A 26,260-nucleotide genomic window follows, 5' to 3' on the forward strand; every position below is an offset into this window, starting at 1 on the left:
AAAAAATAAAAGCATAGATACAATATCACACAATGAATGAGTCGAGTGATTTTCATGCAGATATTCATATGTCAAACAGGAAAACGGAACGTAGCCCGAAAACCAGGGCTTTTAACTGGTTCATGGAACAAAAACAAAAACTTTGCCAGGAATGAAAACGAAAATAAAAACTTCTATTTTTTAATGTTCTGGAACAGAGTCAGTTGTTCAAAATCATTGTAACTGATTAATGCAGGGTTTTTTTTGTGCTTGAAAAAAAATCTGACCTCATGTTTCCCTCCCTGTCATTCACTCGATGTGTGATGAGAGCGGAGAGAAGTTGAGGCATATCACCAGCAGTCAAGGAAAAGACAGTCTCCCATCTCAATCATATTCATAAAAGGTAAACGCTGCAGTCTGTTAATCTGAAAAAATGTTTAATTTAGACATTAACTCATTGGCTGCCAGTCATTTTCAGAGCAGAGTTCCCCGTACTGGCAGCACTTTGTGGCCATTAATCTCCTTCGGTGGACTTCCTCCAGCGCTCCGGACATTAATTGGTGTTTTCTTTTTGTTCTTGACCCATTACAAGATGTTTTGTTCAGAGCTTCACATGTTCGCTCCCCAGTGAGCTCTTTGTTGCATCATAAGTTGCCATAGCTTCTCCATTTCCCTCCAATTCCCCATCCCCTGTTCCATAATTGGATGAGTGCTGTTGTCCTGATTACTGTAGGGACATATCTACAGTATGTCAACTCATTGCCTTAATTGCCAATTAAAAGTCTTAAAGGTACTTACCTGTTTATATTTACAAGGAATATTATTAACTGGTTTGGGAACCATTACTTTTTGGTTCTAACCGGTTCAGGCACGTCAATTCATGGGTGGAACAACCGGTTCAGGAACATCAATTCATGGGTGGAACATAAAACCGGAAACGTTATAATACTGTTTGTGTTCGGAACATATCAAGAGGCAAAAAATTCTGATTCAAAAACACAGCTGTATTTCTTGAAGTACTTCAAAAGAGTAACATACCAGCAGGTATAAAAACCCATCAATGCTGTCCCTTGAAGTTTATTGCAAATTATAACATGTGAATCAAACTATGGCCTTGCAGTATATGCTGCGACTTTCACAATTCCCTACTCATCGCCGACGTCCTTTCTGCTTCTTGTTCCTTGCAGGCGTCCTGATTGGCTGACTAGAAGCTCCATTTTCTAGTGGCACAGAAACTGGAGCTGCGGGTTGAGAGGTATGAGAGAAGTCCATTTCACCATCGATGTTGGACTTGAATGGTCCAGTTGGAGAAAAACTCAGAGGACTGAAAGGAACAAGGAAAAAAACAGAAATGTGATCAAGATGCTTGAAAGGGAAGTTGCAGCTGTTGTATATGCTGTCTTTTCAGCATATACACCATTATATAGATTTTAATGGGGATCATATTACTAACTACCAGCTTCACCAAAAGCAAGTCAAGGAGATCATCAGATGTTTCTGTGCTCGTTTCTTATTATTGTTCTTCAAATGCAAGTGCAGCTTCATTACATGTAAAAAGTTTATTTTTTTAATATCCTGCACGTTCTTCCTTCTCATTTCTTTTAAAAGCAGTCGTATAGCTTTCATATTTATTTTATTTAATTTATAAGTGTGACCTTTAACCAATTATTCCACTTAAAAAAAGGTTTGCTATTCGAATTTATTAAAGCTTTTTCATTTCTTTATCCTATACTGAGTGAAGATAGTATATGCTCAATTTTGATTTTATTAAAACATTTTAAATTTAACATGCAAAAGAAAGACATCAATTCCCAAAACAACAGGCTATAGATGTCCAAATATTGTGAAAATATGAAATGTCCTTTAGATTTACAGATAAAGCGTTAAAGGTCATTGCACCACATCTTTGTCATGGGGAAATCGTATTTCAATACATGAGATGAATCTTCTTTGCAATAATTACACTGTAGTAGGTGCAGGCGCAAAGGGTTGTTTTGCTTAATAAAGTAATTCTAGATATGCTTTAAGTGATAATGTGTGGACCTGGCTGTAATTATGTCCTTTCTATATTCATTTGAAGACATCGATCCAGTTTCTTTACATTTTTTGATAGTGTAAGCTGACGTGTATCATATGATGAGAGACATCACCTGTAGAATGTCAAATATCATGACGTGAGTGCTACCTGATGGGTGTGCGTGGGCCACTATTATGTTGGCGTACAGATCTTGCTCTGGGCTCAAACGAGAAGCCTTCCTTTAAATTTTCTAGGACTGATGGAGCCACATAGGTAAAGCCCTGTTGGAACATTATCCTTCATAAATAACAATAATTTCTAAGTTCTAAAGCATAAAAATAAGACAAAAAATATATAAGGGTATCTCACAGCGAAGGCGAGCTCTACACTGTGACTGAGTGTGCTATCATCTGGACTGTCAACCGGTGTCTGTCGCGTGAATCTGATGTCAAACTGACTCACATCTTCATCTGACTGCTGAAGAGACACACAGGAAAACAGAGGAAGACCAAATGATTTTTGGAATGTGACATTTGCAGGAATGTGGCAAAAACAGTCAAGCTTCGGGAACAAGGAAAAGATGTAGTAGTTCATTTCTGAGAACAAAATACGAAAAGAGTGATATCATGGTTTGCCAAAAGCAAAAGGCATATCCAAAGTTGTTTAAATCAATCCACTGGACATTCAGAAAGTTCCTTGAAGACGATTCATCTGTAATCCAAGAGACTTCTGAAGTTCTGAAGATTTAAAGGTGTCCCATTATGAAAAACATGTTCTTTTAGGTCTCCATATACACGTGGTGGTCCTCCCTCATCCTACAAAATGCTAGAATCTGGGAGACAAAATACCTCCTGCAGACAGTAAAATAGAAAATTAACTCCAACAGAAGACTCTCACAAAACAATTCATTTCAGAACAGCGCCCGTCGTGACTTAACAACAGGAGTGATTGACATAGTGTGTGACAACTTCACCTAGGGGCGTGTTTATCCCCGATGTGAAGTTCATGTTCAGGCTAGGGTAGCAGTGTGTGACAATCTCTTAGCTGAGAGGTAAGTCACTGAAAGTCCCTCACTAGTATTTAGCTAACTAGTTATCTCTACTCTGTGAGAGTTAATAGAAGATATTAAGGACCTCGGATCAGTTTGGGGCAAGACATTTCAAATACAGCGTAATTGGACATCTGGCAGCTGTATGACATTAAAAGTATAATATGGGACCTTTAAACAACTATGTATAACCATGACCTGAATGAGAACCTACACAGACAAAAGGCATATCATTAACTAAAAAAGGCATTGAACAACATGATGGGCACAAAATGGCAACTGATAACTTACAAGATGAGGCTTGTATGGTGGTTCCACTCTCTTGCTCAGCAGGTCATCCCAGCTGATGTGCCTGAAGAACGGATGTTTCTGCGGTGGAACAAAGGGGATGACTTTATATGTGTAAATTAAATTGTATTTTTTTAACATTCAAATCTATAGGCCCAGTTTCTAGTTGAGTCTGAGAATACAAAGGTTGTAACATCTTAATGTTAAGATTTGTTTCAAAAATAATTGTTTTTACTCAATAATACTTTCTCACCTATGTTAAGGAGTAACACAATATCTGACAGTCTGAGAAGTAGTGTACACACCTCTACTTGCTACTTGGTGCAAAAAATGAAAAGTCTCTACATCTAAAAATATCTTTCACACAAAACAGACTTATTCTTTAGTCATACAATGTAAAATATTGTTCCTGTACTACAGGGATAAGCCTCTCATGGCTGATACTGGCCTACAAAAGCTTCTCGCCTCCCTACATCATTATCTTTGAATTTAGAAAGTTCATGTATCTGGCATTACTTTAAAATATTGGAAACAAACTGTCTACACAACTGTTAACTTGCTTTCTAAATTTGGACTAAATTGTCAGTATGTAATTCATTTTTCATAACAGAATCTAATGTTTCTGTCATTCACCACACACACACTATAGGACACTGCTCATTAAACTCGCCAATTAAACAAAGGAGGCATTACTTGACCATCTGTGGCATGTCAAACAAGACTTTTCATGTGGGATTTCTGTTGACACAGGAGAGCAGGTCCATCTATGAATGATGTGAGGACAATTGTTCATGTCCTCATTCCAAATTTTCTGATACAGAAAATCCTATATATCCTATATATATATATATATATATATATATATATATATATATATATATATAGTCTGGACTAGGGAGACCAATGTGTGCCTAAGAAAGGCTGTGAAGTCCATGTGGACTTTTTTTTCTGGTCTATGGGTAAACCGAGGTGTGCCTAACAGAGGCTGAGAAATCCAGAAGTGGATTTCGTGCTTTATCCTGGGTTTTAAGTGAAGAATCCAGGGCCCTTACTGCTTCAGGCGGTGAAGTAGCTGTAACTGTTTGTCAATTTGTGTGTCTGGAATAGAGCACCGGCAGTAACTGATAGTGGCACAATTTGACTCCAAAAGTCAGAAAAGGTGCCGAGAAATAACATTGTTAAAACAGTACGCCTATTCGTGTCTCTATGAGCCAGGAGACGGTCAAAAGAGAAGTGACCATAAGCTGATATAAAATAAATTATAATAACCGGCCAGTAAAAAATAAGGAAATCACGTAAAAATATAAATATAGTATAAGGAAGTAATATAAAGGAAAATTTGGGAACCATATTTTGTGAAATAACATAGAAAAAGCCTGAAGCCAAATATAACAATCACCTCATGCGCATGAACCTAAATTGAATCTAATCTAAATTGAAGCCCTCCTCTGCACACATGTCCCCACTGAACTAAAATGGGCGTATGAATGCATAAACTGTGTAAGTAATTGATATACAGTAAACTTTGTGGTGAGTTTTTCAGTATCTGGCATACATCCGTCTATACATAGGGGTGTGCTGCTCAGAACGGCATCTGGCTGAAATAAAGTCACCCAAAGTTAGACTGTTTGATAAGATCCAACACAGCTAGACACAGCAGGCCAGGCATATTGGATCGCTACGAGGGGAGAAAAAGTGCAGGAGAAGAACAATGCTGTAGCTTCTGGATTGATCTGCCAAATAAAGGAATAGACTTAAGAAGGGAGCTTAATCGACCTTAATGAAAATAGATCTCTACATGTCCCTGAGTCAGTTCAAATTATGATGGGGAACCAATTGGGGTAATCCTCTCACAGGCCCTGCTAGGAAAAATGGGGTAAATATGTGGTTATAAATGTTTCACTTTGGCACCGAATCACAAATCGAGTTCACATTAATAGGTACATTGAACATGAATTGTTTAGAAACTTTTGGCCATGTTGATAAGAGAAAGAGAAGAGGGAAAGAGAGAAGAGATAGACTGGTAAGAATGAAAAGAATGTCGATTTCTAAGAGGTTTCCTTCATTACTTCATTAAACAAAATAATGAAGGAAAACATATGTTTGATGAGAAGGAGAAACAGTCATGTCTTCACTGAGTAGCATTCTGGGATACTATCACAAAGCAAAGGAAATGCAAGGGTGGCAGCACCAGATGCCTATGATGATGTTCACAAAAGAGTGGATGTGAGACGCGAGTCATGTGTTCATCCTGCAGCAAGGCCGTAAATGCAGTCATGAGGAGACAGTGGAGAAAGGTCAGAGCATTGAAAAAAACACACCTATGAACACTTAGATTGATACAAATACACACAACAACACCATTATAATTAACATAGACAGACCCACACAGGTTATGATTATGATTGTAATGACTGAGGAAGTAACGTTGTTAGCAGTTCCTGATTGTTTATTAGATTATAGGTTGACCTTAGAAACACAGAATGCAGCCCATGCTAATGTTTACTTAGATCAGAAGCAAATCAGGATGTTTTATCTTTTCATTCAATCACTCATGAATCAAGATGGCTTTGTTGAATGGCCTAAATCACCAAAGAACACCCACATCTCGTCCGTTCAGAACCTATTGGGGGATGGAAACCAGTGTCAAGTGTCATTGTGTGAAAAGAAGCTGTAAATCATTCAACCTCAGCTGAACTAAAAGGTGAAAAAGATTCCAGTAGACTCCTTGTTGGTAATTAAGGTTCTAGCTGGCAGCCACATTGACCACGCAGGAAGCAAAGGTTGTTTTCAAATCCTTTATTGCGGACACTCTGGATGAGTGCCAGTGACATATGCTAGTGGTTCTGTGAAGCAGGTAAACAATAAACATACTATGTCCAATAAACAATAGGTTCAAACATGAAATTATTAAAATGCATAATTAAATTACAAGCTTGAAATGAGTTAAATGCATGATTAAATTAGCAGTGGTCAAACTTCAACTTAAATGCACAATAAATTGTAATCAATAAAGACAAACTTAACTTACAATGAAATATCAAGACACACAGCATACATCACCAGCTTCAGCAGCACGTGTTCAGTGGCAAAGAGGAAGTCCTGCCCATTCTTGCCTGTACAATGGTACCTCTACTTATGAAATTAATTGGTTCTGGAAGAAATTTCGTAAGTAGAAAATTTTGTAAGTAGAGACGCGTTTTCCATCCAACCCCCCAAAATTCAGACATAAATGTTGTATAAAGCATAAAAATGCATCAAAACATACAACAAATACATGTTACAATTAGATTATTACACTATAAATGAGAGTTGTGCATGATGTAAAAAACAAAGAATAGAGTAAAGAATAAAAATGATGGTCATTTACCTTCTAACTGCCGTTGTCATTGTTTTTAGTCCTCTTTGGTTTATGTGCTCTTGCCTCACCATGCCGAACAACAGAGTGAATTCGAGTCCCACTTTTCAACATCTCCAACCACCGACGCGATGCCTTAAACTCCTTAAACTTCCTTTTGTTTTAATACTGTGGCGATTGTAGATGCATTACGGCCATATTCTTTGGCGAGATCAACCAAACATCCCTTTTTCACGCTTTTCTATTATCTCTTGCTTTGTTTGTACGGACAAAAAAACTATTTTCTTCATCTTTTCTTTTCCTCTTTTCTCCGTCGCTTTGTTTGGATCCATAGTAAATACTCTAAAAGTTAATATATTTATTTATGTAAAACTATCAGAACATGTCATGGGTCGAGGGCCGAATGACGAGGACGCTGCACAGACACTTATCTAGCTACACACAGAGGTCCTTCTTAGCCAATGGGATGCCAGGATGCTAGGTAATAGCCAATGGCAGAGCAGCTATAAGAATGGTTGTAGCCATGATTTTACAGAGATCTCTCAACCCCAAACGACACCACATATGGGGAAGACATGTGGCCATGACTGACTATGACTTGGACTTCTGACACAGACACTTGACACAGACAGGCTTGAAAAAGGTTTTCAAAAAGTCTAGCTTTTATTTTTAGAATTCTTGACATGATTTACTCTGGCTTTCTTGTGTGTGTATTTAGTGTGGATGCTGTGTTCTCTGTGATAGTTGAATGTTTGTGCATTCTTGTGTAATGTATGCTGTATGACTGTACGTGTATTTAGCAGATTTAAGATTATTAAAGTATTTTTCAATCATTCAAGTCTTAACACAGATTTTGAGCAAAGAGTGAAATTTTAAAAAAAAGATGATAATTTGAAATTTACAAGGGGTGTGATCAAAAACTTTCCTTGAGAGCAAACCTCCCCTCGTGTCCTGTACATGATGTTGTGGCTGGCAAGAGAAGGGCCCTCCTACAGCAGCCAGGACCCATGAAAAAGAACAATAGTTTTACAAAAGAGAGGAAAGAATTTTAAATTTGAAAACAAGGGTAATATTCCATTCAGGAACATGTCAACTCAAGCAGGGAGAGACAGAAAAAAGAGAAAGAATGAAAGAACCAACCAATTTAGAAAATAACTTCCGAAAAATGCAGTTGCAATTAGCTAAAGCTCAAATGCAAACTAACAAGACTAAAATGAAGACACAAATGATTCCTTGCCTCAAATTGGGCAGGGAGATGTGCACTTGTGTGTCTCATTTCTCCCATACAGATTTATGTGCCCGAGGCTGAGGAGACGACATGGTCACAACTGAGCTCACACACCACAATGCTGGAAGACAGTCCAGTCTACATACAGTGGCTTTTCTCAGGATAAGAAATGTGGAACTTTTCCACATTTTGTCACGTTACGACTACAAATCTAAATATATTTCATTGGAATTTTATGTGAAAGACCAACACAAAGTGGCACACAACTGTGAAGTAGAAAGAAAATTATATATGATTTTTTTTTAAATGTTACCAATAAAAAACTGAAAAGTACAGTGTGAAAAAGTATGCAGCCCCCTTTTCTCTGAGTGTAACCAATTGCCTTCAGAACTTGCCTGATGATTGCTGAATGATCAAATGTTGACTTAATGACTACATAGAGTCCACCTGTGTGTAATCTAATCTGAGTACAAATACAGCTGTTCTGTGACGGCCTCAGAGTTTTGTTAAGAGAATATTGGGGAGGAAACAGCATCATGATGTCCAAGGAACACACCAGGGATGAAGTTGTAGAGAAGTTTAAAGCAGGGTTAAGCTATAAAAAGATTTCCCAAGCTTTGAACATCTCACGGAGCACTGTTTAATCCATCATCCAAATGGAAATTGTATGGCACAACTGCAAACAGTGTTGAAACCCGTGCCAACATTCTCAGCTCAGATTCATGATGACACACAACCAATAAATCATGAGCAAGGTGACAAGAGAAGTAAGAGATGTATATTTATCTCAAATAACATCGAATAGAACATTTTCTGTTAGTATGAGAACACTTGAAGCTTTGAAGTTTGAAATGAATGAAAATGCTGGTAGGGGTGGATGCATTAAGTGGGATGAGCTAGAGGAGATTTTTGGAAAATGGAAAGCCGTTTTGGCAAACTCGGGGTTAATTATACTGATAATACTAATACTATTCTCTTTATTGATATGTTGCACCATGCCTATCCTGAGAAAATGGTGTGTGAGAGCAATGGTTAAGAGGATGAACCTCATTAAGGACACAAAGGAAGTCCAAACGCCAAGTATGCTAACGGCCCTCTTCTGCATCAGAATTCTTCTGATGCAGAAGAGGGAGGACATGCCAGACATGTTCACAATCTCCAACTATGATGAAGAACTGTTATAGAGAATGGTGAACAATGGCTGATATGGATATACATTACAACCACATACGAATGTATCACCGGGATATCACTATGACATTATTTTTACTTTTTTGTGTAACAATTGTTTAATTATAAATTTTATCATCAGTTAAATCATTCTATTTTAATCATTCTATATTCACTTTTCTGTTTTAACAATATTTTGAAGGAAAAACCATGTATGCATACTCTATATTCAATATTGTGTTCTATAAAAGACAAGGTAATTTAATTCATTCTATTCAGAATTATTAAGATGATTTCTGTATTTCCATTATATGATTTCAGTGTGTGATGTATTTGGTCAATCTGTTAGGATTCATTATGTAAGGTCACCCAACAGGAAGGGGGCCAATGGGGGACTTTTCCTGGTTAAAAACAGCCGCCAGGTTTTTCACCCCCATCAGTGGAATGGTAACAGATGACCAGTTATGTTAGTATATTCATGTTAAGTTCATACATGAGTATATGGATTTTTTTTTTCACTTATCACTATGTTTATGGTTTCACACAGCCGTATATGTAACCTCACACTTACAGTAACACCAATCCTAGTCACACACATAGACAGACATAGGAGCTGATTCACCATACATTATTTTGACGAGTAGTTTATGATAATCTCATAAAGAGGAGGGATTATGTAGAAGCAAAATAATGCATGTTTGAGTCACACTTCAAATCAAGAGGAAACAGGTTGTCAGGTTTGGCAGCGAAGAACCCAATTGTATAAAACCGGAAAGTCAGGAAGGGGGTAATGGTGACTTTAAGGTGGTGACGATGGTTTGGATGTTTGCCTCGAAATCCAATGCTTTGTTTTTTCCCAAGAAAAGACACACACACCCACACACACCCACACAAATGTGGAACTGCGAGTATAAAAGGGTCATGGCACATGAGTCCAATGGCTTTTTCCCTGGTCATTCAGTACATTCAGATACTCAGCTGACTTAATTTTTTTGCTGAATAATATTGCTGAGCCTAGACTTGACCAACCGAAGCAACCCCTGATCATAACACAGCAATTTGCTTATTGAAACCCAAACAGTGACTTTATTTTTTGGGCCGGGCAGTGTACTGTATTTCTTTAGTAAACGAAGTGCGCTGCATTCCGTGAGTCTCGGAAAGTGGCGCGCACACAGATGCTGTCACCCAAAAGAATGCGCGTACAGTATCATGTGACTTCTTCTTTTCCTTTCGGCTTTTCCCTTCAGGGGTCGCCACGGCGAATCAGTTGCCTCCATCAAACCCTGTCTTCTGCATCCTCTTCTCTCACACCAACTACCATCATGTCCTCTTTCACTACATCCATAAACCTCCCCTTTGGTCTTCCTCTAGGCCTCCTGCCTGGCACTTCAAAACTCAGCATCCTTCTACCAATATCTCTCCTCTGGACATGTCCAAACCATCTCAGTCTGGCCTCTCTGACTTTTATCTCCAAAACCTGTAATATGTGCTGTCCCTCTGATGTACTCATTCCTGATCCTATCCTTCCTGGTCATTTTCAACTCTGCTACCTCCAGCTCTGTCTCCTGTCATTTCCTCAGTGACACTGTCTCTAAACCAAACAACATCACTGGTCTCACCACAGTTTTGTACAGCTTTCCTTTCATTCTAGCTGAAACTCTTCTATCACACATCACACCTGACACTTTCCTCCACCCGTTCCATCCTGCCTGTACACGCTTCTTCACCTCTTATCCACACTCCTTTGCTCTGGACTGTTGACCCTAAGTACTTAAAATCCTCCACCTTCTTGATCTCTTCTCCCTGTAACTTCACTCTTCCACTTGGGTCCCTCTCATTCATACACATGTACAAAAACACAATGCAGCTCCCTCTGGCCTTCTCTGTACTTCTCTATCAACACCTTCAAAGCAAATACTGCATCTGTAGTACTCTTTTTTGGAATGAAACCATACTGCTGCTCACAAATGCTCACTTCTGCCCTTAGTCTAGCTTCAACTACTCTTTCCCATAAGTTCAATGTATGGCTCATCAAATTTATCACGTGACTACCTACTAAAAATATGTGATGTAGTGGAGCCGTAAATCTTGAAGCGTATACGCAAGGGATTACTGTAATTTAAAAAAACCACATCAAATTCTAACACAATTCTATCACAATTCTCACAAATTCTGACAGTTTCCCACCTTGCCTTCGTTAATCCTAAATTACAGCTGGCCCACTAAAAGTTTTTTGGATCTAGCTGATATATGGTTTTCTCTTCAGTGACTGAAACTATTATGTTGTGACTGTAGATGATGAAATTTTCAATTCTATGCAATTTTATGTTGGAAAAAAAAAGTTGATTTGCCAGCAGTCTATCATAGAGTGGTGAACCACTCCTTGTCCTTATTTTTGAAAGACTCAATCTCTACTGTTTCTTTTGTTTTTTTGAGCACGTGACATTTTGTTCAGTCTTTTGTTGCCACTGTAAGAAAATATGCTGCTATAAAATTCAAATAAGGCACATTATTTTAAAAAGTTCATTTATTAATTCCTCAGTGAGGAAATTATTTTATTTCACTCAATATATATATATATATACAGGTTGGAGCGCTCGCACACACACACACACACACATGACCAGCTCGGACTCAACACCTCCATACGCAACTGGCTGCTGGACTTCCTGACAGGGAGACCACAGGCAGTTCCGAGTCGGCAACAACACCTCCAGCACCATCACGCTGAACACAGGAGCCCCCAAGGATGTGTTCTGAGCTCCCCCTCCTCTTCACTCTGCTAACCCATGACTGTACACTGACTTCCAGCTCCAACCTCTTCATCAAATTTGCAGACGACACGACTGCGGTGGGTCTCATCAACAACAACGATGAGACAGCCTACAGAAATGAGGTGAGCCTCCTGGCTATGTGGTGCAAGGACAACAATCTCCATCTGAATGTGGAGAAGACGAAGGAGATTGTTGTGGACTTCAGGAGAACATGCACCCAGCATGCTCCACTAACCATTGACGGTGCTGCAGTGGAAAGGGTCAGCAGTACCAAGTTCCTGGGTATGCACATCTCCGAAGACCTGTCCTGAGACCGAAACACCACTTTGCTGGCAAAGAAAGCCCAACAGTGTCTCTACTTCCTCCGCAAACTGAGGAGAGCAAGAGCCCCATCCCCCATCATGCTCACCTTCTTCAGAGGCACCATTGAGAGCATCTTAACCAGCTGCATCACAGTGTGGTACGGCGCCTGCACCGTTTCCTGCCGTAAGACCCTGCAGCGCATCGTGAGAGCAGCTGAAAAGATCACTGGTGTCTCTCTCCCTTCCCTCACAGACATTTACAACACCCGCCTCACCCGCAAAGCCATCAGCATTGCAGGTGATCCCACCCACCCCTCTTACAGCCTTTTCAGCCTGCTGCCATCAAGTACGAGACTGAAGAGTCTGCGGGCCAGAACCAGCAGGCTCAAGGACAGTTTCTTTAACCAGGCGGTCAGGAGGCTCAACTCCCTCCCTGCTCTGCCCCTTGCCATAGCCTTGAACTCTACCCTCACACTGCTCTGTCGCCCCCCTCCCCCAGCACCTGACTACCTACAGTATCTCTCTCTCCCCCCCATCAACTCAGGGACTACGCACACGTCACTACCCCTACGGGATTAAAGAGTGTATAGAGATGTGTTGTCCTGCCTGTGTTGTCCTGCCTGTGTTGTCCTGCCTGTGTTGTCCTGCCTGTGTTGTCTTGCCTGTGCTGTCTTGCCTGTGCTGTCTTGCCTGTGTTGTACTACCTGTGTTGCCCTGCCTGTTGTGCTGTCTGTGTTGTACTGCCTGTTGTACTGCCTGTTTACCATGGGTCAGAGAGGACTGCAATTTCATCTGTGCTGTATGTCGTGTATATATGGCACACTTGACAATAAAGCTGACTTTGACGAGACCTATACAACTTACAATTAAGGAAAATATGTGGTGGGGTGAATGGCAGACATGGCAGTGCCTAGGAGCGGCTTGTGGTGTTTGTGCGTTGTTCAAGGGCATCTTGTTCAGGATGAAAACTGGCATCTCTAGCTAGCAGATAATACTCCAGGCCGGGTTTGAACCAGCCACCCTCTGGTAACCAAGTCATTGTGGACTGCCGCTCCATTATTTTAAAAAAACTAGCAAGAATTTCTTATGTTGAACATTTGGTATTTGTCTTTGTTTCATTTTCTATTAAATACGGGGTTTCAATGTTATCAAAATCATCATATTCCGTTTCTATTAGCATTTTTATACAGCATTTCAACATTTTGGAACAGTTGCAGGTATAACAATATTAGCTCTGGTATAATTCTATTAAGTTCATAGTGGTTCCATTACTATTGGTGAATGTATGTTAATGGAAATTAGCACTGTTATTTACCTGTATGTCAGCACAATCTGCTTTACTGGAGCCAAGTCTTTGGGCTGGATTCTTCTTTAACAGCTGAAAGCAGCAAGATAGTGTAGGGTCATCATCAAGATTCTTGTTAATGCAGTAAGTTTAGAATTAACAAAATTTGTTCACACAAATACCAAGAATAAATAGTGTTATTATTATTATGGATTAGATTTATATAGTGCTTTTGTGGACACTCAAAGTCGCATTTTACATTGAATCCATTATTCATTCACTGATGGTAAGCTAAGTGTGTAGCCACAGCTGCCCTGGGGCAGACTGACGGAGGTGTGGCTGCCAATCTGCACCTACGGCCCTTTCGACAACCACCGGAACAATCACAAGTGTTAGCAAGTTTAAGAACTTTAAGAAATTACTGAACAGGATCAAGGATCGGGTAAATATTCTAATTTCATATTGGTCATGCCGTGATCTTCTTTGCGTGCGTCCTTGAGTCTTTGACACATATTTTTTGACAGGGACGCACAATCATCAGACAGCGTGCATCCCAGGGACGTACGATCGTCAGACAGTGTGCATCCCTGGGATGCAAGCTTTAAATGCACTTTCATTCAAAAAAAATATTTACAATTTTTCCATTTCTCCACTTAAATTTCAAAACCTGGAAATCGCCATTATTTTTTGATTCTCATCACGAGACTCATCAGCGTAATCCTGTCTTATTAAAATCGACCGAATGGCAACATGACGTCTGCACGTTTTATGTGCTGAGAGCAAGGAGTTTGTTAGAGCCTTCAGAGCAAGCATAAGCTGTTGCTTATGCTTGGGGAGTCCTGTTGGGATTCTCTGTCTGTTAAAGCGCTTTGAAATGGCTGATGTGATTAAGCGCTATACAAAAAAGGTTGATTGTCACCATGCCTCCGAAAAAGATGCAAATGTGGGAGAACAATCAAGTGGCAAAGAGTGCTTTCTTGCATAAAAAACAATCAAAAGTTGATAATGAAGAAAAAAAGACAGATATTACTGAAATGTGTGTGGAGAAGGCTGTTAGCTTGGTGCAGTGCCCACAGGAGAATATATGAATTAAAGGCAAAGAAAACTTTTGAGTGAAAAGGAAAAGTGAAAAAAAACAGAAAACATCTTTCTTTATTTCTACGTTGTTGTTTTTCAATGACTATCAGGCTTTCATATTTTGATAAAACTAATATATAATTTTACTCTTTTTTTCTTTAACTGAAAGTTATGATGTTATTCATATAAACATTAAAATTAACAGTTTGTTTAGTTTTGATATTTCGTTATTGGCAAAACTCAATCCTTGCGTACGCTTCAACTGTATATTCTGTTACTACTTTTGGGATGCATAGACGTCATTTTGGGATGCACAAATTTTTCTTGAAGTGCATCCCACGGATACACTGCTTTTTTGAGGTAAAATTAACTCTGGTCATGTAAGCAATTGTAATTCAATTGTAATTTCCCTTGTAATAAGACAGTTGCATTGACCATTTGCAGACTATCATGTCATAATTTACTTAATCCTGAGGCTTGAGATTGCTTTAACTTTGTCTGTGTAGGTCCTCAGTCATCCAGGTCAGTGTAAATTAAAAGAGCCAAAAAGTGGGAAAAAGTCAATTTGAATTGCTCAAGGTTTGTTAAAGATATTTCATCTCTCATTCAAGAGTCAAGATACTTATATTTTTTTGTTGGAGCAAAAAACAAAGAAAGGACCAAAACCACCAAGACAGCAAGTCTCATTAGGAGTTGCTGCAATTCATGAGGGAGTCTTTGTCCCATCCATCACGTGAGCCATTATGGTGAGCTGTTCTAACGTGTGAATGGTTGCTGCAGATTCTGGGGATTTGGAGAAATGACCAACTACTACCTACTATCATGTTGTTGTTATTTATGGAAGGGTCGAAAAACCTCCCATCTTTATGAAACCAGATTACAAACAGTATAAAACTTTATTAAAAATCAGTTTTCTTGTGTGTTATAATACCTTCTTGATGAGGTCTCTGGCATCAATTGTCAGGTATGGGGGCAGATTGACCTTACACTTCAATATCTTATCGATGGTCTTCTTTCTGTTTTCAGATGTGAATGGAGGCTGGTGAAGAATCACAAGGAGAATCAAAGTGGAGGAAATATACTGCAGGACCAGAGTTCAGTTTAACTCAACTCGTATTTTTAACTTACAGATCCGGTCATCATATCATACATTAGAGTGCCAAGGCTCCACCAGTCAACTGCTCTGTTGTGACCCGACCTAGTCAGGATCTCTGGGGCCCTGACAGAAAGGATGACATACCAAGATGGACAATTTAAAATTTAAGTAGAAAAACAGATCTTACAACCTTGCATTGTCTAGTTCTGCATCAGTCAAGTTGCAGTTGAAATGTATGTCTGTCTAGACTCTCTCTAGCTTTTACTCAAACTCTCTCTAATTCAATAGAAATGTTCTGACAATTGATTCTTGCCACACTGCAGTGTAATGGATTAGTGTGTCGACAATCATGAAGATGATCTATAAAATCACCTGCTGCAAGGCACAAAAGATTCACGTCACCAATTCATTATTCAAACAAATGTAAAATATGGCTACAGCCTCCCATTTTTTAAAGTATCTTTAAGAATACTTTCAGGAAATAGCAAAGCTGACTTGACTTTGATGTAACATGTTTTCAATTTAATTTTTAACCCATTAAAAATTAATGTGAAATTACTGCATCAATTATTATTCCTGAGGTGCCAAACTCACCAGAATGGGAAAATGATGCACTGCACCAATGATTATCACTTTCTAGTCAAGGACAGGGCTGGGTAATTAGCCAAAAGTAACTGAAAATTGACAAATCCACAGGGTTTATTTACCATGTGGGCACATTTGGTATACTATTGCTACGACCTGGCTCGTAGACCGCAAAAAGAAATGGCGATGCATTCAATTAAAATATTGAACAATTATTTAATCAAAAATCAAAAATCTTGAATTATGAATATCTAAAAATAAAACCAGGTGCACCATGATCAGGAAAGTTGAAGACTGTGCAAGGGTGCAGCAGCCTCACACCTACTGACAGTCCTAAAACTGGTAGCTGCTCCAAAAGGGGTTGCTCAGGTTCTACTAAATAGGCGGAAAAAAGGTCTGGCCATAACAACAATGAAACACAAAAGTAGAGGAATCAAATTATTATTAATTGTACTTTAGATGAAAGTTTGGCATGAGCATGATATCACTTTGAAAGGAAACTGCCTATCTCTAATACAAGAAGACTGTGTAGGTTCTCAGGTATCCAGGTCATGGTTATCCAAACCTGTTTAAATCAATCCACTGGAATTTAAGAAAGTTTCTTGAATATGTTTTGCCTCTCATCCCAGCTGCTTCGTCGGTTCTGAAGGTAGCTTGTCTTGTCCCAGCTTATTAACTCTGTGGGGTGTGGTCAGTGCTATTCACATTTCAATGACCATAGTTGAAACCCATCTGGCTCCTCAACGATGGTTGATGGGGGTGCCAGAGGGTGTCAAAGGGGTGTCACTGAAATGCAAGTTTCACCTTGCCTTTGTATACTAATGAGGGTCATTAGCATGAGACACATCACCTGGGTTAATCTGCTGAGACATTCTTTTTGGGAGTTTCGAACGAACCTGATTGGAAATGGGCGAAAGGTGATTTTGCAGACCTGCCCCCAGTTTAGAGATGGCTGCTCCACTTTGACATGGATGGCTTCTTCCACTTCTCTTTAAAACCATCTGTCCAAGATCTGTCCAAGATCTGAACAGTGGTATCCTGAAATGAGTTCCTTGAGGTGAAGGAAGACTGCTGAGTCCTGACCTGATGAGTTGGCTCTTCTGTGTTGGGCCATGTGCTTGTGTAGTGGTTGTTTGGTTTCCCCTATCTAGACATCTGAGCATTTCTCGCTGCATTTGACTCTGTTGTACCAGTTGTGTAGCAGTCATTACTGCCACAGAATCAGCCATTAAAAAGAACAACATTTCCACAACAGAAGCAGAGGGACTAAGGCAAAAGGTAACCGCAGCCCTCTCTGAAGTTAAGGTCCCCCCTTCCAACCTCTCCACCCAGGAACTGAAGCCAATGACGGCGCTGAGTAAGGTCCATCCTTCCAGCAGACAAAGGAAGATGCACGGTAACCCTGAACATTACCACAGCAAAGTTATGTCTCTACTCATGAGACCCTGAAGTACGACCCAGTCAGCAGCTACAAAAAGAAGGTTGTGGACTGTCTACGGAAGCTACAGAAGGAGGAAACCATAAGCCGCCTGCTATACTATCACCTGTACCCCAGGGAAGACATCCCATGCATATGTGGCCTCCCCAAAATTCATAAAGAAGGAGCCCTCCTCAGACCTACTGTCAGCAGCGTCAACTCGGTCACATACAATATCATCAAGCATGTTGCCACCATCTTGGCCCCGCTAGTGTGTAATAATCCCTACCACATTCAAAATTCCATGGACTTTGTGGAAATGGTGAGAGGACTGAGACTGGATACAGATGAGACCATGGTATCCTCCGACGTCACTTCCCTATTCACATGTGTTCCCACAATGGAGGTGGTGGAAACAGTAAGGCAACAGCTTTCACAGGACAACACCCTCAGCAACAGAACAAACTTCAACCCTGACCAGATCTGCCAAATTTTGAACCACTGCCTAAACACTACCTTTTCCAGTACAGAGGGAGCTTCTATAGGCAGAAACACGGATGTGCCATGGGCTCGCCGGTGTCTCCTATTGTGGCCAATCTGTACAATGAAGAAGTGGAACACAGGGCCCTGACCTCGTTCAACGGAACAACACCAAGCCACCGGTTCCGGTACGTGGATGACACATGGGTCAAGATCAATATCCACGAGGTGCAACCTTTCAGCAAACACATCAACTTGATGGACAGCAACATCAAGGTCACCAGAGAGGATGTAAAGAGTTTCCCCTTTGTGGATTGCGAAGTCTGCATTAGAGATGACAGAAGTCTGAATGTTTGGGTGTACAGGAAACCAACACACACAAACCACTACCTGCTTTTTGACTCTCACCATCCGCTGGAGCACAAGCTTGGCGTCATCAGGACCCTGCAAAACAGGGCTAACAAGCTACCAACCAGTACCCAAAACCAGGTAAAAGAACACCAACACCTGAAAGGGGCACTGAAAACTTGTGGATGTCCTGACTGGACCTTTGTGAAGACTCATACAAGATCCAGAAAGGAGAATAACCCAGTGAGGACGGAAGAGAAGGAGAGCAAGCGTAACAGTTTAGTGATCGCGTATGTGTCTGGAGTGTCTGAAAGACTGAGGAGGACGTTCAACAAAGATAACCTTTCTTTGTCAAACAGTAGGGAAATTTGTGCGATTGCTGCAGTGGTGGGGGGGGGCATACATACATACTTAAATAATACATATTAACATATGTAGCATATGAAATATGCATATTCACATACCATATACATATTAAAATACATTATCAACAATTTAAAATTTACAGTTGCACTACAGACTACAAACTACAGACTACAGTACAGTGGTCATCTACCAGGTTCCTGTGTATTTTAAGCCCAGCAACACCCTCAGACAAACACTGGTCCACCCGAAAGACCCCACAACACACAGTCAGAAGAGCAATCTGGTATATGCAGTAAAATGCAGCGAGGACTGCTCAGATGTCTACATCGGGGAAACCAAACAACCACTACACAGGCACATGGCTCAACACAGAAGATACAACTCATCAGGACAGGACTCAGTAGTCTTCCTTCACCTAAAGGAAGAGGGACACTCATTTCAGGATACCGATGTTCAGATCTTGGACAAGGAAGACAGATGGTTTAAAAGAGGAGTTAAAGAAGTCATCCATGTTAAAGTGTAGAAGCCATCTCTGAACAGGGGGGGGGGTGTTCTGCAAAATCACCTTTTGCCCATTTACAATCAGGTCCTTTCAAAACTCCAAAAAAGAATGTCTCAGCAGATTACCCCAGGTGATGTGTCTCACGCTAACGACCCTCATTTAGGAATACAAAGGCTTGGTGAAACCTTTCAGCCTTTGACACCCTCTCGCCTCCCCATCAACCACCATTGAGGAGCCAGATGGGTTTCAACTACGGTTGTTGAAATGTGAATAGCACTGACCACACCCCACAGGGTTAATAAGCTGCGACAAGACCAGCCACCTTCGGAACTGACAAAGCCTCTTGGATAACAGGAAAAACATTTTCAAGAAATTTTCTTAAAGTCCAGTGGATTGATTTAAACAGCTTTGGATCTAATACAAAAGAAATTCATCAATATTTCATCAAATTAATACATTATTTGATGGAACAAATTGCTGAAAACTTGTTGGAGTGTGACAGTGAATGTGTGACGGGTGATGTGTTTTTATGTTTGTGTGAGTTCAATGTTACCCACATATACTCGATTGTGCCACAGAAAGTGTGTGTGACGCTGCCATCATGAATTGATTCCTTGCAGAGACCAAAGTCGGTAAGCTTGATGTGTCCTTTTAAGAGAAAAGTTGCTTATAGTGTGAGCATCCATAGTAAATATGACTAAACTAATAGAGCTAAGATGAAATATGTCACACTGTTATTGTTTCACAATGTAAAACAGAACAGGGATGGAACAGTGATCACACCCAGACTGGAAATACTAGATTTTTTTTATTCTGACCAGACTTTAAAATTCAAGAAACTCCTGTTTCGTAAGAGCTAATGACTTTGAAAATTACATAATCATTTTTAAAGAATCAAGCTATTTTCCCTTTTTTCAATATTCAGCTTAGATCATTCAGGGGATCGGTTCATGCACCAAAAGGAACACATCACACATAATTTCTGAAAGCAAAATGCTTCAGCACCTCCAACTCACTGAAATGTAGTCATTATTACATACTGTGTGATTACGTCACTTTCAACAGCCAAATTTCAGATTATCAAGTATTGATCATATTTTTTTGTGTAATGCATGTTACCTTGATGGTTAAGCATGATATTTTCAGGTTTGAGGTCCCTGTAAATAATTCCATTGGAGTGGAGGTGACCAAGGGCCAATGTGATCTCTCCTAGATAAAAACTAGAAAAACAGAAATATTTTTAGTACATAATATGAAGCAGACTGGTCAAACCTAAACTGTAAAAAAGAATAAAAGGAAAAAAAGGCTCGATCACACATAGGACGATTTAGCCAAATACAGTTTGTAAAATGTAACATTAACCCTCCATAAATTAAGATTTTGTGTAAAGTCAAAATATTTATATAAATAAAATAATAAATGAATAGTTTGTTCTGATGTCGGACTCAATGTCGCCTTAACGGCTTTCCTGTTGAAGGCGTCATCTGCAGCATTTTGTCCTTCTTATATCCACATCTGTAAAAGGCAGGAACGCACATTGCATTTATGTGCATGGGAACATATGCCAACATGCGTGTGGCACCCACTTATACTGTAGGTAGGAACCAATGTTGGCTGGGTTAGGTTTCTGCCCGGATGATCGGGGGTGGTGGGGTTACCCCTCCCATCGAACCCCTCCGTTTTCGCCTAACATGAGTCTTGAGCCGGCCACCCTCTGCCCTGCCCTCCCATCAAATCGCACCCTGCTTATGGTGTACAACTATACAGTATTGTTTTTCTTACACATCATGCAGGGTGGCACGGTGACGGTCGGTAGCACTGTTGCTGCAAAATGCAACTTTCTGAAAACGCTGGGTATGCGTTGTCATGCGGACACTGCAACTGAAACTTTTTCTATCTGGGGGGTGTGTCCCTGCGACGAAAACCACTGTGACGTCAATGTGTGTGACCCGTCTCCACATATACACACAGAATGGACAGAGTTAAAACCGGCTATTTTCTGACGTATAACAGCTCCACGTTGATAAACATGCTTGACAGTTGAATATTTGTTTATCTGTTTCTTTTTTTATGAATCATGAAGTTTATATATTTCTTTATTCATTCATTAATTTATTCATTCATGTTCCTTGCCAAAGACATCGACGCCAGTTTTGGGTCAGACCGGGACGTGCTGCATGCTGGTGGGAGAACTCTGTGCTGGAGGTCATCCTGCAGGAGGAACGGCATGAATTTCCATGTACCGGTCCTCTCTCCCGTCGTTCTCGGAGTTGTTACGCTTAAACGTGTCGATCAACGCACTCATGCGGTTACGTGTAGAAAGAGATTTTTTCGACAACGCTGTCATGTGGACGCAATTTTTTTTCTATGCGGGCAAAAAAAGTTACGGTTTTAAATAGATCTGGCTACGAGTGGACATAGCCTACGTGTGCAGGTAGCTACTGCCACCCCAAATACAAGTATTCCAAACTACGTACAAGCATTTACCCTTTTCTGTATACTTACCAAGCAGTGTCCTCCATGAAGATACCTTCTTTCTCTAACTGCATGAACAATTCCCCTCCTGGTCAAAATAGTTTTACAGAGTTAGTGGGATTGAAGAATCTTCCTCTCATTCATTCCTCAATTTCCACATTTGTTTCTCTTTCTAATTTTCCCTTAATTTCTTCATTCATCCTTTTTCTATCTCCACTTTTTTTGTTTACAACATTGTACCCATTAATACAAAATATACATGTCAATGGTTTCTATCTTTGCTCCTAAGTTGCTGCCCTTTTACATCAATCAGCACATCCTCTGGTACAACTGTCTTACCACTCAGACACTCCAGTATGAGGTAGAGTTTTCCCCCAGTCTGAAAGGCGTAGAGCAAATCCACAATGAATGGGTGTCTCACTGTCTCCAGGATCTCCCGCTCTGCTCGTGTATGGGCTGTGTCTTTAGCATTACACACTATCTTAGCCTATACACAAATGAACAAGCTCAGTACCAGTAAGTTGAATATGCGAGAGTCAAATTAAAGCTCCTAAAATAGAAAGACCAAACACAATAAAAGTTGGTGTGGATAGAATAAATCAAAAGAGAAAAACAATTTCATGCTCCATGTACTCTAGATTTGGATTTCAGAAGCACTGCTTTTCAACATGTTATACCTTTTTCAGGACCTTCATGGCAAATATTTTTCCTGTCTGAGCACCTTGTACCTTCCGCACCTGGAAAACCTGAGAAACAACATTAAAAAAAAATGTATATTAAATGTCAGGCATGAACTCATGTGTATGGTATTTTTGATATCCCCTGTTTAGGAAAACATAAAATTTTATTATAATTTCATCCATTATGATAACTGTTAGAAAAACCTGAAGCAAAAAAAGACTTGGCTTCATCTCAGCTCTTTTTACAAAGAGACTACAAAATAGCACCACAACTAGAAAATGTCTACACAGTTGTTTATTTTTTATTGAATAAGCAAAGCAACGCAGTGGCCCATTGGGTAGCGCTGTCACTCCACAACAAGGTAGTTCGGCACAGAGCGTCCCATTCATGTTCTCCCCATGTCTGAATGGGTTCTCTCCGGGTTTTCTGGTTTCTTCCCACCTCCAAAAACATGCGTTTCAGGTTAATTAGCCAGTCCCAAATTGACCGTAGGTCTGAGTGTGCGTGCAAGTTTGTCTGTGTCTTTGTGTGGCTCTTTGGTATACTGGCGTCGCGCTATCAGTGTTTTGAGTAAAAGAGAGGTGTGGCATAAAACAAAGCAAAGTTGGGAGTCTCTGTCAAGCATATGCATCCGGGGAAAGAAAATGTGTCTGTTAGAAGAAGAAGTATACTTTATTGATCCCCGCAAGGGGAAATTACAAAGTCACTCGGTTAGTTGACAAGTATACAGGCCCCCTGAACACAGCCCACAAGGGGGCCTGTAACTATGCAGTTAGTACAATCACATGAAACTACACACATCAGGGAGGCAGAGTGACGGGCAGCGGCAGCTGATCTTGTCCTCTAATAGGAGATGTTTGATCTCAATTTGAAGACATTTTTGGTTCATATTTACCTATTTAACAATGTATTTATTGTATTCATGCATTTTTTATTATATTTATCAACCTAAGATACGGAACAAGGAACTAGACCATGGACTCCAAGAGTAAAAAAAAATGGTTATTGTCACTGCTTGTAAGCTTGTCATGAAAATTATGTGAATGTGTATCAATGTAATACAAAAAAATCCTGGTGCTACTTTAAGACATTTGTTATTTCAAATTTCAAATAAGGTGCAAGTTGGATGCATAACTTCACTGTCATTGTGTGTTCTTTGGCCTGTTAGTTACGATACTGTGCTTCCGATAACATGGTGTATATCTGAGGGTATATTTTCTGTTCAGATTATATCTGGATCATTTTTGAATAAGCCTGATGACAATTAATACCATCTCCTTGATGGAGGTATTTAAAAGCCTCAATACACGTATCTGTGAAAGATCGTTTGGTTAATTTTGATGCTCTGCATATGTTAACTTTACATTAGGTGATACCAATAATACTAACTGCCTTGTCCAAAAAACAGTTACACACTCTTCTTGATTCCACAGCATGATTTTGAATAGCTCATGCAATATCAAAACATTTCCATTGTTGTCTACATCAAGTCTTCTTGATTCAGGAAAAAATTAGATCTCATACTCCCTATCCACTCTTCTACAACATGAGCCCCATGGATTCTAGCATTGTCAACATGTCTGCACCACCAAAAAAATGGAAATCCAAATATGAAATGACTTTTTTGGGTTTTGCATGTATTCGCACACACACCTACACTAACCTTGCCATAAGCTCCTTTTCCTAGCACAGTAAGAAGTTCAAAGCAATCAGGTCCAACTCTTTCGCTGTCTCTGTTGACACTTTCACTACTCAGTTCCACCTCCTCCGTCTGAACACTGGGATGGGCACAATAAAAGGGACTGTATTTGTTAAAATATAATTAAATGTCAGCATCAGATTTTGGATTAAATAGTAACTTCAACTTACTCTTCAGCTTCTGTCACAGCGAAGCCACAGACATCATCCTACAAATCAAAAAGGAATAAAGTTAAACAATGCTGAAATAAATTATTTTTCAATCTCAGGCTTATTAATAAAGATCAACTTTTTCTTAAATTTGAACCTTATCTTAAAATTGTAGCCAAATATTATTCTGAACATGTGTTCCACATTTATTATTTCATAAACTTGTCAACAAACGGGAAATGCAGACCTCTGTATCACTGATGTCATCCGTCTCCAAATCTATGTCAAATACACCTGCCATCCTGAAATGAAAACCAAAATATTATACGAGTACTGTAGCTTAATTTGTTAAATTGAAGCTATGTGAAAAGAAAAGAAACAACACAACGTCTAAATTATTTGCTAGCACCTATCGATTGAATAAACAGAAAATGTCCTTTATGGGAACATGTATAAATTTTGCTTTGTGTAATTTCTATCAACATGAAAGAATGTCAGTCAGTCAGTCATCTTCAGATTACCACCGCTATATCCGCCGCAGCGGGTCACGGGGAGCCGGAGCCTATCCCAGCGGCATAGGGCGTGAGGCGGGGGACACCCCAGGCACGACGCCAGTGCACCGCGGATGAAAGAATGTATTCATGCATAATTTTAAACCCAATCTCTGAGGCCGCGTCTACCGTCTAAATAAGAAAACACACTAAAACCAACAGCAGTTTATAGTAATTTCGGGTTCTAAATAAACACAAAAACCTGCTTTGTCTATACCCGATTATTTACGTTCACCGGGAAGTTAGCCACTTGGACAAATGGTGGAAAATACAAACCCTTGAGATCATTACATACCTGTCTAAACATCCGTAATTGTGTCGTGCGTCATAATGTGCATATTACGTACCAGTCATGTAGATGTCTCACGTCAAATGTTTTGATTGAGCTAGCAACTACGCACGTTAGCATGCTAGTATAACAGATGACGAAAACATTACTAGAGAATCTGACACCAAAGTGTAATATAATATGTGAGATAGACTAAATGTACCCCCTTTTTCTAAAAAATGCCTCGCCGATACACAGCTTCATTAGCAATAGTTAATGTCGACTGAAGTCACGCTTTTGTCACAACCACTGTTTTTACAGAAGTTAGTTAGCAAGTCAGCAACTGTGCCAGTGCTAGCGTTAGCTTGTGTAGGTACCTTCAGACGATTGTCCCTTAGTTCCCAGTCAGAAAGTTTCAAAGTGAGGTCATTTTAAAAAAATAAGCATCGGTCAACCTTCGCCAATGTGGTACCAACACCTGATGAGGTTACTATCAGCCAGATAATACCAAACTCCTCTAGCCAGCATTAATGGCTGAGTGCGACAGGGCCTTTAACCTATTGCGTCAGTGAAGCTGTTGATACGCTGATTCAACAGGATGAGTCAAACGCTGTTATATATAAATATATAAGTATATAAATATATAAGTATATAAACGATTTAATTGCAGTAACAACGCAAAAATAACACTGACTTTTTTTAACGGTATCATTTAACAACACAAAAGTTTCTTTTTATAATCATAAATGTAGTTTGTCACGCAGCCTTATATGTTTCCCATGTCCATTGGGCCATCATTTCTGGCTGTCATACAAAACAAGATGTTTTCAAGATTGTTATGAACCATTCAGATCATTCTACTGTATCTGGAACTAACTCCAAATCTTTTTAATCAAAACAGAGGCTTTTTCTGATTGCTGTACAAAACAAGGTTTACGGTGTTTTTTGTTTTTAAAAATGTTTTTCTGTTTATTTACACCACGGTGCATTGCCGTAGCGCCCGGTGTTTGCCCCGCCTTCCGCCATATGCCAGCTGGGATGGGCCCCGGCTTCCCGACCCGTGCAAGCGGATGAAGCGGGTAGGAAGATGAATAATTGAATGAATGAATGACTTTAT

The 26,260-nt window shown here is 39.8% G+C and overlaps 1 protein-coding gene across 4 annotated transcripts; it reads right to left on the reverse strand.

Annotated features, from left to right (window-relative positions):
• Positions 1 to 395: 395 nt before the first annotated feature.
• Positions 396 to 25,732, reverse strand: LOC137600835 (ribosomal protein S6 kinase beta-2-like). Of its 4 annotated transcripts, none has more exons than XM_068322684.1 (16): positions 25,521 to 25,730; positions 24,572 to 24,626; positions 24,346 to 24,383; positions 24,140 to 24,254; positions 22,473 to 22,541; positions 22,135 to 22,174; positions 21,826 to 21,883; positions 20,440 to 20,540; positions 19,878 to 19,968; positions 15,655 to 15,745; positions 15,458 to 15,565; positions 13,480 to 13,542; positions 3,336 to 3,413; positions 2,366 to 2,473; positions 2,165 to 2,277; positions 396 to 1,303 (listed from the first exon to the last, which is right to left on the reverse strand). In XM_068322684.1, exons 2-16 carry the CDS (start codon positions 24,623 to 24,625, stop codon positions 1,129 to 1,131), a joined length of 1,302 nt encoding a protein of 433 aa, XP_068178785.1. In that variant the 5' UTR covers position 24,626; positions 25,521 to 25,730; the 3' UTR covers positions 396 to 1,128. The 4 variants fall into 4 exon arrangements, 3 of the variants coding, with proteins under 3 accessions (XP_068178785.1, XP_068178784.1, XP_068178786.1); XM_068322683.1 differs by having other exon boundaries at positions 22,135 to 22,282; XR_011036989.1 differs by lacking the exon at positions 396 to 1,303 and having other exon boundaries at positions 2,237 to 2,277; positions 2,366 to 2,847; positions 22,135 to 22,282; positions 25,521 to 25,732.
• Positions 25,733 to 26,260: the final 528 nt, after the last annotated feature.

This window comes from Antennarius striatus, chromosome 8, assembly GCF_040054535.1.
Source record: "Antennarius striatus isolate MH-2024 chromosome 8, ASM4005453v1, whole genome shotgun sequence".
In the NCBI taxonomy this organism is placed as follows: Eukaryota; Metazoa; Chordata; class Actinopteri; order Lophiiformes; family Antennariidae; genus Antennarius; species Antennarius striatus.

What these genes read in the sequence shown, in the direction of transcription:
- LOC137600835 (XM_068322683.1), bottom strand. Translation starts at nt 24,625, where the DNA reads ATGGCAGGTGTATTTGACATAGATTTGGAGACGGATGACATCAGTGAT. An exon ending in CCATGAAGGTCCTGAAAAAG is followed by an intron (nt 22,283 to 22,472) that starts GTATAACATGTT and finishes ATTTGTGTATAG; the next exon opens with GCTAAGATAGTGTGTAATGC. An exon ending in TGTGGCACAATCGAGTATAT is followed by an intron (nt 15,746 to 19,877) that starts GTGGGTAACATT and finishes CCTTTCTGTCAG; the next exon opens with GGCCCCAGAGATCCTGACTA.